Below are 12,769 nucleotides of genomic sequence, written 5' to 3'. Positions count from 1 at the left end.
GAGGAGAGTCGGGTTCATCCAGGATGCTCTTCTCACTCTGAATCCGCTGCATAGTCCCTGTAGAACTGGGGTCCATTATCAACACATTCTGGCTACCAGCACATCCAAACTTATGGTCACTCTTTCTGGAGTCAGTCGTCCTGCACACCTCGTAATTGTACACATGTGGCAGAGTTCCTGTTCCCAAAGTGTCTGAGTAACGAGGTGGATAATATGGAATCACAGGGAGGCTGGAGTGATACAGGATGCGAGACTGTCTCCATCTGTAGATCTTCACTGATATAATAACCCTAAACACGTGATGAAGAGGAAGGAAACCACCGCCAGAGCCAACACTAAGTAAAAAGTCAGGTTGTCATTGTATTCCTTATCGTGAGGAAAGTCAGTGAACTCCGACAAGACTTCAGGGAAGCTGTCCGCCACCGCCACGTTAACAATGACTGTAGCTGAACGAGAGGGCTGCCCGTTGTCCTCCACTATGACAGTCAGTCTTTGTTTCACAGCATCTTTATCAGTCACTGACGGATAGTTCTTATTTCTCCATTCTGTAAGCCCACTTCAAACAGCGCTCTGTCTGTGGCTTTCTGTAGTTTATAGGAGAGCCAGGCATTCTGTCCAGAGTCCACATCCACAGCCACCACTTTAGTCACTAGGTAGCCCACATCTGCTGAACGAGGCACCATTTCAGCCACTATGGAGCCACCAGTCTGGACTGGATACAGAACCTGAGGAGGATTATCATTCTGGTCCTGGATCAGGATTTTCACAGTTACGTTGCTGCTCAATGGAGGAGAGCCTCCATCCTGCGCTCTTACTGTAAACATAAGTTGTTTTATTTGTTCATAATCAAATGAGCGCACTGCTTGTATTACTCCGCTTTCGGAATTTATTGACACATAGGAAGAAACTGGACTGCCACTAACCACAGAGTCCTCCAGAAAGTATGATATTTTTGCGTTTTGATTCCAGTCTGAATCTCTTGCACTCATACTGAACATTGAAACCCCCGGGGTGTTATTTTCAATTATTAATGCCGAATAATTTGGATTTTCGAAGACTGGCGGATTGTCGTTTACATCAGAGACTTTCAAATACAAAACTGTAGACGAAGATAGTGAGGGAGATCCATGATCCATTGCGGTAATTGTTATATTATATTCAGGATTCGTTTCTCGATCAAGAGACGCATCTAATAGCAAATTATAATAATCCGTGAGGGAGGACTGTATCTTAAATGGGAAGTTGGATTAAACTGAGCATTTTATTTTCCCGTTTCTGTCAGAATCAGCATCTTTTACGTTAAAAACACCCACAGTCGTACCTGGAGGTGCGTCCTCTGAAACAGAGTTTGAGAAGGACATTACACTAATAACTGGTGCGTTATCATTAGCGTCTAAAACGTCGATTGTAACTTTTGTTGCGTCAGTGAGACCTCCCTGATCTTTTGCGATTACTCTTATTTCAAATTTCTTGTCTTTCTCATAATCGATATTATCAACCACAGTTATTCTGCCAGACACGCTGTCAATTTCAAAAGCAAAATTTCTTTTTACATTTGAAAACGAATACGTCACTAAGCCATCAGAACCGCTGTCTGCATCTGAGGCATTTACCGTTGTTATGTATGTGCCTATGGGGGCGTTTTCCACCACAACAGCTTTGTACACTAACTGACTGAATTTCGGAGGATTATCGTTAACATCGAGAACATTGATCTCTATATTTACTGTTCCGGAGCGCTGCGGAGCTCCTCCATCTACAGCTATCAGCTTTAAAGAGACGTGCGGGTTCAGCTCTCGGTCTAATGACTTCTGTAAAATCATAACAGGAAATTTTACTCCGTCTGCGTTAGAGTGCTGCTTCAAAACAAAATGGTCATTCGGCGAAAGGACATAATGTTGCAAGCCATAAATACCCGCATCAGGGTCATATGCGCTTTCTAAGTCAAAGTGGGATCCTATCGTTGCAGATTCGCTAATTTCTAAATTGATCGCTTTATTTTTGAAGGTTGGCGCATGATCATTCACGTCTAGTATTTCCACAGTGACTCTATGCAGTTCAATTGGATTTTCCAAAATGATTTCAAAGCTGAAACTGCACGGCGTTACCTCTCCACAGAGCTGCTCTCTGTCGATTTTCTCATTCACGACTAAAATCCCTTTGTCCGCCTTCAGCTCGGTGTACCGATTGCTCTCTCCGCTCACGATACGGGCACGACCAGAACGCAGCCTATTCAAGTCCAAACCAAGATCTTGTGCAACATTACCGATAAGGGAACCTTTCTTCATCTCCTCTGGTATTGAATAACGGATTTGGGCGTGAGTGGAGAAAGACATCAAGAGAACAAGAAACAGTTGCCACAGAGGCGTCCTGAGCAGCAGAAGCCATTTTCCACGTCGATGCTGGTGGGTCTCCATCAGGAAATATGACAATACCGAACTTTAGATCCACTTGAGTTAGTGAGGTCTGAGCAAGCTGAACAAAACTCTAAGTCCTCTGCATGTCGGTCGGACAAAAACGATCGCTTCTCGTCTAATTTCGTGTAAGCTTTATTCCGTGTGAAGACGCTTTTCTCTGCCTCCTCTCTCTCCTCTTCCTCACTTGCAACATTGCTCAAAAATGTTTTTCTGGCCAACAGCGTCCCTTAGAGTCTGCACAGCGTAAAGCAAATTAAATTGGAAAAAACCTTTAACCAAAAGCTGAAATAAAAATTTATTACATATATGAGTCGATATAAAGCAAACGCAACATTAGTGCTGTAATTTTCATCATATTAAGTGAAATATGTTGACAGAAAGCACAAACTTAACCCTTTAGCCTATATAGTCAAACTCAAAATCTGAAAAAAGTAACCAATGCTTCTATAATATCGTAAGACAAAAATCTGTCAGTTGACAGCAAAACAAAGAAACAAACAAAAAAATTAAATAAAAATAAATAATAAATAAATAAATAAATAAATAAATAAATAAATAAATATCAAATGTTAAATTATTTAAGTAAATGACTAAAATAGGCCAATATTTAGGAAATGCCTATTTATTAATAAATAATATGAAAAAATACATTAAGTTGAAGAGGACGATTATAAATGTTAATATAAAAAATAAAAAATCTTAGAAAGTACAGGTGTGTAATAAAACCATTCCTTTTTTCAGGATTGGTGTCCTAGATGAGCTCATCCATCTTCCTCAACCACACAAAATAAATCACAAAATTAATTTTCCAAAAACAAAGCCATTTTGTGATAAGTATGCACACAGACAGACAGAGACAGTCTTGTTGCATGTAACTTGACAGGAAGTTGCTTTTTTCAGAAAAAAATGTTTTCACAGATTCCACCAAAAGCAAAATCAATCACTGTCTATGGTTCTGAAAGTGAAACTCACAGCAAGAAATGTAGTTTTTCTATAAGGACAGAAAGGGAGAACAACTAACCTCTAAAGGAGAGTCTGGTTCATCCAGGATGTTCTTCTCACTCAGAATCCGTTGCATAGTCCCTGTAGTACTGGGATCCATTATCAACACATTCTGACTACTAGATCCACCAAATTTACAGTCACTCTTTCTGGAGTCAGTCGTTCTGCACACCTCGTAATTGTACACATGTGGCAGAGTTCCTGTTCCCAAAGTGTCTGAGTAACGAGGTGGATAATATGGAATCACAGGGAGGCTGGAGTGATACAGGATGCGAGACTGTCTCCATCTGTAGATCTTCACTGATATAATAACCACTAAACACGTGATGAAGAGGAAGGAAACCACAGCCAGAGCCAACACTAAGTAAAAAGTCAGGTTGTCATTGTATTCCTTATCGTGAGGAAAGTCAGTGAACTCCGACAAGACTTCAGGGAAGCTGTCCGCCACCGCCACGTTAACAATGACTGTAGCTGAACGAGAGGGCTGCCCGTTGTCCTCCACTATGACAGTCAGTCTTTGTTTCACAGCATCTTTATCAGTCACCTGACGGATAGTTCTTATTTCTCCATTCTGTAAGCCCACTTCAAACAGCGCTCTGTCTGTGGCTTTCTGTAGTTTATAGGAGAGCCAGGCATTCTGTCCAGAGTCCACATCCACAGCCACCACTTTAGTCACCAGGTAGCCCACATCTGCTGAACGAGGAACCATTTCAGCCACCATGGAGCCACCAGTCTGGACTGGATACAGAACCTGAGGTGGATTATCATTCTGATCGAGAATATTTAATATAACAGTTGTGTTGCTGGTTAATGGTGGCGAACCTCCATCCTGACCTTTCAGGTGAATGTTTATTTTTTTCATTTGCTCGTAGTCAAATGATCGAACTGCTTGTATAACACCGGTTTCTGCGTTCACTGATACGTAACTGGATAAGGGGCTACCATGAAGCTCAGTTTCGATAAGCAGATAAGACACTCTAGCATTCTGTCCTGAATCAGAGTCATGCGCTTTTAGAGAAAACACTGACAAACCCGGGGAGTTATTTTCCACGATACTAGCTTCATAAAAATCCTTTTCAAATAGAGGGGCGTTATCATTTATGTCTGATATTCTAAGAGTTATAGTGTTGTTCGTAGAAAGCGGCGGAGTTCCTTCATCCACAGCCATAAATGTGATGTTATACTCAGGTTTCTGCTCTCTGTCCAGAACGCCGTTTGTGACAAGAGTGTAATAGTTCTTAAGCGATGACTGTAAGGCAAAAGGGATATTGCCATTAACGGAGCAGTCCACTTTTCCATTTTTGCCTGAATCTAAATCTTTAACGTTTATTATAGCAACAGTGGTTCCACTGGGAGAGTCTTCAGGTATCGTGTTAGAAAACGAGGTGAGCGTAATTAAAGGCGCGTTGTCATTCACATCTATTACCTCAACTACCACGTTAGTGGATGTGCTTTGTCCGCCTTGATCCTTTGCTTGAACCCCAATTTCGTACAGCTTATTTTCTTCATAGTCAATCCTTCCCTTAACAGTTAAATCGCCGCTGTTTTCATCCAGATGAAAAATCTCAGCAATCTTATTGGACATGTGATTAAAATGATATGTAACGTGTCCGTTCTTCCCTTCATCTGCATCCGTCGCGCTCAAGCTCAAGACTAAAGATCCTTCTGGAATATTTTCTTTGACAGAAGCCTTAAAATTATGTTGCACAAAAACGGGAGCATTATCATTTGTGTCCAGAACGGTCACGTGTATTTTTAGGCTTCCCGATCGTTGCGGTTCGCCGCCATCAACAGCAGAGAGTGTTAAAATAAGTTTTCCGTCTTTTTCTCGATCCAAAGTGTCAGAAAGATACAGCTGTGCATATTTGTGGCCATTCGGGCTGGAGAGGACTTTAATGTTGAAATTAGTCGTTGGATGTAATGCATAACCGTGTAAAGCGTTGATGCCGACATCTCGATCTGTGGCGCTGACTTGTAATATTTCTGTTCCTGGAAGAGCCGATTCAGAGACTTCTACGTGCATTCCCTTCTCATGAAATGTGGGCGCGTTGTCATTAATGTCGAGTACTTCGACCACAACGCTATGCAGCTGCATCGGATTTGTCAGAATCATTTCAAAATTCAGGCTGCAAGGCGACGTCTGCCCACAGAGCTGCTCTCTGTCTATCCTGTTTCCCACGACTAGATTCCCTTTGTCTACATCAAGCTTGATGTACTCACTGCTATCGCCGCTAACAATTCGGGCACCACCTAATTTTAATCTTTGTGCGTCGACACCCAAGTCCTCAGCTACATTTCCCACATATGAGCCCTTTCTCATTTCCTCCGGGACGGAGTAGCGGATCTGGCCGACGGTGGATTCAATGAACAAAACAAGGAGGGAGGCCTGTACTTGCCATATCACTGCGTGTTCCGTGCTGATGAAATGCATATTCCCGAAAGAAAACGTCCAAATACGAGAAAATATCCGTCCGAAGTCTTAATTGTCATACACGATAGCCTCAGATTTATTTTCCTAGATCATCCAGTCGGGATACATCGCACGCCGAAGTGTAGAAACCGCTGATGAAAATAAAAAACGAACGTCCTGCCCTCCGCGGAACATCAAGTCAGGCTTCAGAGGTGTAGCTCCTTTTCATAAGCGTTATATTTGCTACAAAGACTTACAGCGGCCCCCAGAGTTTAAAATGAAAATGGTAAGTGTGTCAACATAAAAACAAAATAAAACAAAATGATAATAAAATTCAATAATCTGCACATCAGTACTATTCAACGTTTGCGGGCCTATACAGTTTTTGATTAATTTATTTTTTTCTCCCCAGTATCTACAGAAGGAGTAAAAAGAGGGGAAAAACAAACAATGTCACCTTAAGCTGGGGAAAAAAAAAAACAAATTTGAATGCATATTTTAATCAAACCAGGTATGCACAAAATCCATCTTACAAAAGATATGTCCAATGATTGACATTTTAAAGTGTTAATTTGGATGGAGATAATCAACATAAAATTAAAACGTGGAAGAGAGTATCAATGAATATTGCTACATTATTAATCTGAAAATTCATGGAAGCATATGCACACATCAAAATATTTTTAAATGAACTTGATGTTCATTATATATATACATATATATGATTTACAAAAATGAACTTCACTGGCACTTGAAATAAACTTAAAAAAAAGCATATCTGCACAATGAAATGCTGAAAAACAAACTGTATAAGTTGATGAGGATGACTAACCTCTAGAGGAGAGTCGGGTTCATCTAGGATGTTCTTCTCATTCTGTATCCGCTGCATCGTCCCTGTTGCACTGGGATCCATTATCAACACATTCTGGCTACCAGCTCTTCCAAATTTACAGTCACTCTTTCTGGAGTCAGTCGTCCTGCACACCTCGTAATTGTACACATGTGGCAGAGTTCCTGTTCCCAAAGTGTCTGAGTAACGAGGTGGATAATATGGAATCACAGGGAGGCTGGAGTGATACAGGATGCGAGACTGTCTCCATCTGTAGATCTTCACTGATATAATAACCACTAAACACGTGATGAAGAGGAAGGAAACCACAGCCAGAGCCAACACTAAGTAAAAAGTCAGGTTGTCGTTGTATTCCTTATCGTGAGGAAAGTCAGTGAACTCCGACAAGACTTCAGGGAAGCTGTCCGCCACCGCCACGTTAACAATGACTGTAGCTGAACGAGAGGGCTGCCCGTTGTCCTCCACTATGACAGTCAGTCTTTGTTTCACAGCATCTTTATCAGTCACCTGACGGATAGTTCTTATTTCTCCATTCTGTAAGCCCACTTCAAACAGCGCTCTGTCTGTGGCTTTCTGTAGTTTATAGGAGAGCCAGGCATTCTGTCCAGAGTCCACATCCACAGCCACCACTTTAGTCACCAGGTAGCCCACATCTGCTGAACGAGGAACCATTTCAGCCACCATGGAGCCGCCAGTCTGGACTGGATACAAAACCTGAGGTGGATTATCATTCTTGTCCTGAATTATTATTTTAAGTGTAGCAACTGAGCTCAGAGGAGGGGATCCAGCATCCCGAGCAGTTATGTTAATCTCAAAACACTTTATCTGTTCATAATCAAACGATTTCACAGCATGTATGACACCACTATCTGAGTTCACTGATACTAAGTTTGTGACCGCTATCCCATTTATCTCTCTTTCCTCTAAAAAGTAAGACAATCTCGCATTTTGACCCCAATCTGCATCAGTAGCACTGACTGTAAACACAGAACATCCAGGGGAGTTGTTTTCTGGTATGCTCATTGTGTATTCTGATTGACTGAACTGTGGTGGGTTGTCATTCACATCAGAAACCTTTACATTCATGTTTTTGGTACTAGAAAGAGGTGGGAAGCCTTGGTCAGATACAGTCATGGTGATATTATACTCAGGGTTAGTTTCTCTGTCTAAGATATTTTCGGTCACTATAGTGTAGTAACCTGTCAGAGAGGACTCAATTTTAAAAGGTATGTCAGAGTTAATGGAACACCTGACATGACCATTTCTTTCAGAGTCTTCATCATCCACGTTAACAACTGCTATAGTTGTGCCTGGGGGAGAGTCCTCTGAAATTAAATTTGAAAATGACATGAGCTGTATTGTAGGTGCGTTGTCATTTTCATCAATTACTTGAATGATGACTTTACAGGTATCCGAATATCCCCCGTGGTCACTAGCCTGAACGTTTAATTGGTATGTTTTAGACTTTTCAAAGTCCACCTTACCTAAAACTTTAACTTCACCTGTTGTAGCATTTACACCGAACAGCTGCTTCGCCTCTTTTCCGACATGAGGGATGGAGAACGTCACCTCGCCATTAACTCCTTTATCTGCGTCATCTGCCTCCACTGTTGTGACCACTGTTCCTTCGGGAGAGTTCTCCCTCACCTCGGCTTTATACACTGACTGACGGCACACTGGAGCGTTGTCATTAGCATCCAATACAGTAATATGGATGCTGACTGTTCCCGATCTGCGCGGTTCGCCCCCATCTGAGGCTGTCAGCACAAGCGTGTGCGTGTCTTCCTGCTCTCGATCCAGAGTGTTTTCTAAAACAATTTCAATGAATGTCCCTCCGTCGGGTTGGTTTTGCACTTCCAATTTAAAATGATCTAAAGGTTTCAAGACATATTTTTGAATGTCGTTCATGCCGACATCCGGGTCATCTGCGCTGACTAGAGTGAAGCGAGTCCCCGGCGCAACACTTTCAACGATTTTTAGGTTTATTTCCTTCTTTTGAAAGGATGGGCTGTTATCATTGACATCTACCACCTCTACTGTGACCCGGTAAAGCTGAATGGGGTTTTCTAAAATCACCTCGAAGCTGAAGCTGCAGGGCGTCGTCTTTCCGCACAGCTCTTCTCGGTCAATTCGCTCTTTAATAACGAGGATGCCTTTCTCTCGGTTTAAATCCACATACTGCTGGCTATCTTTCGTAATAATACGAGCATTACCTCCAACAAGCCTCTGCAAATCCAAGCCCAAATCCCTGGCAATGTTTCCAACAAAAGAACCCACTGATTGTTCCTCCGGTACGGAATACCGAGCCTGGGCCGTCACCGAGCTCGTCTTTAAAAGACAAAGAATGGCAACCAGCGCTCGCATTCGGACTCTGGCAGCGGGCATCCACGCACAAAACATCACGAATCCAAGTGCGCACAAGCAGCAATCCCTTCAGGGCTAAACGGGTGTAAAGAAAATCCAGAAACTTTCAAACGGATGATGCTTTCAGGATGGAGCGTTGAGTAGAGATTAGACGGTAAAAAATATGGAGGTCTGCGCTTCGACATGTGAAACACTGAATGTCAGGGAAAGGAGGTGGACTGCTGCAATCTGAATTTGCACAGGATTTCAGTGATGTATCAACAGCGGCACTCAGAGTCGAGTCAGTGTAATAACTTACACTGAACAGAAGGTTTTAAAAAATAAGAACGCTTTATGATAAAAAGAGTAACCTTAAAAAACAAAATATATTGGTGGAGTGTCACATATTAACGATCATCTTTGAATTAGATAAATGCACAGAATAAATTAATGGATAATTAAAACTAGAGAATAGTACTAACAACAACGATAATAAAGTTACCACCATTATACGAGGAAATAATACAGAATTTAAATCAGTAATAGTGTGGAGCTAAAATCTAAGTTGTTGTGCATTTATTTATGTACGCATTTATTTATTTATCAGTTCATGCAACAATTCACTCAACAGTTTCCTCTATTTACTAGGTTCTGATATGTTAGTTTTTATTTGTTCTATGTTTAATATTTAATATGTAATGTATAAGGTGAAACAGTGATTAAAAAAATCCTATTTCAGGAATAATCCTTGAGAAAAAGTCATTTTGTTTTACGTATGTGTGAGTAAAACTTTTACATTGTTACAGTAGGAAATGTAAAATATTGTGGTAGATTCAAAATATGTATAGATGTCTGAGCTTTTTGTAGTAATATGAATACCTGATTTAGTGCTAATTGTAAAAAAGCTGATTTTCCAGTAAATTATCTCAAATAAATTTACATAAAAAGCAGTTTGGAAAAAAAAATGCTCTGAAATTACGAACTGATTCCTGCAGCACCATGGATAGCGACATACAATAAAAGTCAATACAAGACTTAAATTGGGATATTCCCACAAATAAATGGTGTTAAAAGGTTTAACACTCACCAAAGTCAGCGTCTGCAAGCTATGTTTCGTAAGATGCTCTTCCACTTCCGGTGGATCCATTTCAATTCCATCCACACTCACTAAGTTTTGATTCCTTGGTTGCATATCACTCTTTCTGGTGTCAGTCGTCCTGCACACCTCGTAATTGTACACATGTGGCAGAGTTCCTGTTCCCAAAGTGTCTGAGTAACGAGGTGGATAATATGGAATCACAGGGAGGCTGGAGTGATACAGGATGCGAGACTGTCTCCATCTGTAGATCTTCACTGATATAATAACCACTAAACACGTGATGAAGAGGAAGGAAACCACCGCCAGAGCCAACACTAAGTAAAAAGTCAGGTTGTCATTGTATTCCTTATCGTGAGGAAAGTCAGTGAACTCCGACAAGACTTCAGGGAAGCTGTCCGCCACCGCCACGTTAACAATGACTGTAGCTGAACGAGAGGGCTGCCCGTTGTCCTCCACTATGACAGTCAGTCTTTGTTTCACAGCATCTTTATCAGTCACCTGACGGATAGTTCTTATTTCTCCATTCTGTAAGCCCACTTCAAACAGCGCTCTGTCTGTGGCTTTCTGTAGTTTATAGGAGAGCCAGGCATTCTGTCCAGAGTCCACATCCACAGCCACCACTTTAGTCACCAGGTAGCCCACATCTGCTGAACGAGGAACCATTTCAGCCACCATGGAGCCACCAGTCTGGACTGGATACAAAACCTGAGGTGGATTATCATTCTGGTCCTCAATCAGGATTTTTACGGTTACGTTGCTGCTGAGTGGAGGAGAGCCTCCATCTTGTGCTGTCACAATAAAGACGAACTCTTTAATTTGTTCATAATCAAATGAGCGTACCGCCTGTATGACTCCAGTTTCTATATTTACAGAAACATATTCAGTTATTGGGGATCCAGCAAGCGTTATGTGATCCAGAGTGTAGGATATACGAGCGTTTTGATTCTCGTCAGGGTCTTTAGCTGACAGTGCAAGAACCGAGACACCTGGGGAATTATTCTCTCCTACAAAAGCGTTATAAGCAGTTTGTGAAAAAACTGGCGCATTATCGTTTACATCAGATACTTTTAAGTTAAAGATTCTTTTAGCTGACAGCGGGGGTTTTCCGCCGTCAGTGGCAATTATGGTAATATTATATTCTGAAACACTTTCTCGGTCTAACACAGAATCTGTTGTCAAAGTGTAGTAATTTCTTAAATTAGACTTTATCCTAAAAGGAGCATTCCCTTCGATCTTGCAGCTCACTTGTCCATTATCACCTGAATCCAGGTCTTTTACATTAATGATACCAACAGTTGTTCCAGGAGGAGAATCCTCTGACACGGGACTAGTAAAGGACATCACGTTTATTACAGGGGCGTTATCATTTACATCGACAACCTCAATAACCACTTTGCTAGAATCGGTGAGACCGCCTTGATCCTTCGCATCAATTCGAATTTCATACTTTTTATCCTTTTCGAAATCTATTTCACCCGCGACAGATAACACGCCAGAATGCGGATCAATGGACAACAATTCAGCTACGTTGCTCTTTGCGTTTGAAACGGAATATGTGATGTGACCATTGGTTCCGCTGTCTGCGTCTGTAGCATTTACGGTAACAATATGAGTGCCAGCTGCCGCATTTTCCGTGACAGTTGTCTTATACACAGATTGTTTAAAAACGGGCGCATTATCATTTGCATCTAAAACCTTTATATCTATATTCACCGTACCAGATCTTTGTGGATTGCCACCATCGAGTGCCATAAGTCTTAGAGATAAATGCGGTGCCGCTTCTCTGTCAAGTTGCTTCTGCAGAACCATCTCTGCATATTTACCCCCTTCCGGACTGACGTGCTGCTTTAAAACGAAATTTTCGTTTTGGGTTAAAATATAATTTTGCAGGCCATTGACGCCAACATCGGGATCCTCCGCGCTGTCCAACACAAACCGCGCTCCAAGATTAGCGGACTCGCTGATCTCTAACATAATGTGTGTTTTCTTAAACACGGGGCTGTGATCATTCACATCCAGCACTTCGATTGTCACAGGATGCAGCTCCATCGGGTTTTCCAAAATGACTTCAAAGCTGAAACTGCACGAGGCTGCCTCTCCGCAAAGCTGCTCTCGGTCTATTCTTTCATTCACTACCAGAGTCCCTTTGTCTGCCTTCAGCTCGGTGTACTGGATGCTCTCTCCGGTCACGATCCGGGCTCGACCAGAACCGAGTCTTTTCAGGTCCAAACCTAAATCCTGGGCTATTTGACCGATAAGAGAGTCCTTCTTCATCTCCTCTGGAATAGAGTAGCGGATATGTCCAGAAACGGTATGGGATGAAAGAAACAGAAAAACAGCTTGTATCCACTGAAAGCCGAACAGAAAACGCCATTTCCACAAGGGCTGCTGAAACGCCATTACTGCACGATTAAATTCAGAGAACAGGCGAAGAAAATAAATCGTCAAAGAAAGATTTGTCAGTCCTTTTCCAGAATCCGCTCCTTCACATTAAATCTGTTTTCTTAGCAAACAAGACAAATGAAGAGTTAAAGTATTATTTCCCATAAATATCCGTTTCCTGACGAAAGCAGCGTTTGCAGTCATCAGCCGTGGCAGGATCTCACACAACACCCACAGAAGAGGAAGACACAAGAAACTGTGGTATT

At 41.8% G+C, this 12,769-nt stretch overlaps 4 protein-coding genes across 17 annotated transcripts in view; all 4 read right to left on the bottom strand.

Annotated features, from left to right (window-relative positions):
• LOC129362980 (protocadherin gamma-C5-like) overlaps positions 1-12,769 on the bottom strand; it is a 237,344-nt gene that overhangs the window by 116,906 nt on the left and 107,669 nt on the right. Inside the window, exon 1 of one of the 14 annotated variants that reach the window (XM_055034840.1) lies at positions 10,110-12,760. The exons of 10 other annotated variants lie outside the window; for them this stretch is intronic. In XM_055034840.1, the coding sequence (XP_054890815.1) occupies positions 10,110-12,521 (2,412 nt within the window). In that variant the 5' untranslated portion in view covers positions 12,522-12,760. Of the gene's footprint in view, positions 1-3,438; positions 6,047-10,109; positions 12,761-12,769 lie in introns of those variants that run through there. 3 more of the 14 variants (XM_055034859.1, XM_055034839.1, XM_055034858.1) reach the window with 3 other exon arrangements.
• Positions 274-1,136, bottom strand: LOC129362700 (protocadherin gamma-A7-like). Its single transcript, XM_055034405.1, is given in 2 exon segments — positions 274-518; positions 521-1,136. Coding segments are annotated over 2 exon segments (861 nt in total).
• LOC129363025 (protocadherin beta-10-like) lies at positions 1,248-2,784 on the bottom strand. The gene has a single exon (XM_055034920.1). It carries the CDS (start codon positions 2,415-2,417, stop codon positions 1,248-1,250), a length of 1,170 nt encoding a protein of 389 aa, XP_054890895.1. The 5' UTR covers positions 2,418-2,784.
• Positions 6,460-9,284, bottom strand: LOC129362699 (protocadherin beta-16-like). The gene is made up of 2 exons (XM_055034404.1): positions 6,636-9,284; positions 6,460-6,472 (listed from the first exon to the last, which is right to left on the bottom strand). The coding sequence occupies exons 1-2, from the start codon at positions 9,077-9,079 to the stop codon at positions 6,460-6,462; spliced, it is 2,457 nt and encodes an 818-aa protein (XP_054890379.1). The 5' UTR covers positions 9,080-9,284.

Source organism: Poeciliopsis prolifica, unplaced genomic scaffold (assembly GCF_027474105.1).
Source record: "Poeciliopsis prolifica strain line A6 unplaced genomic scaffold, Auburn_PproV2 SCAFFOLD009, whole genome shotgun sequence".
Lineage (NCBI taxonomy): Eukaryota > Metazoa > Chordata > Actinopteri > Cyprinodontiformes > Poeciliidae > Poeciliopsis > Poeciliopsis prolifica.
This window is presented reverse-complemented; position numbering and strand designations above follow the sequence as displayed.

Excerpts from the sequence above, each read along its gene's own strand:
- LOC129363025 (XM_055034920.1), bottom strand. The coding sequence starts at position 2,417 with ATGGAGACCCACCAGCATCGACGTGGAAAATGGCTTCTGCTGCTCAGG.
- LOC129362699 (XM_055034404.1), bottom strand. The coding sequence starts at position 9,079 with ATGTTTTGTGCGTGGATGCCCGCTGCCAGAGTCCGAATGCGAGCGCTG.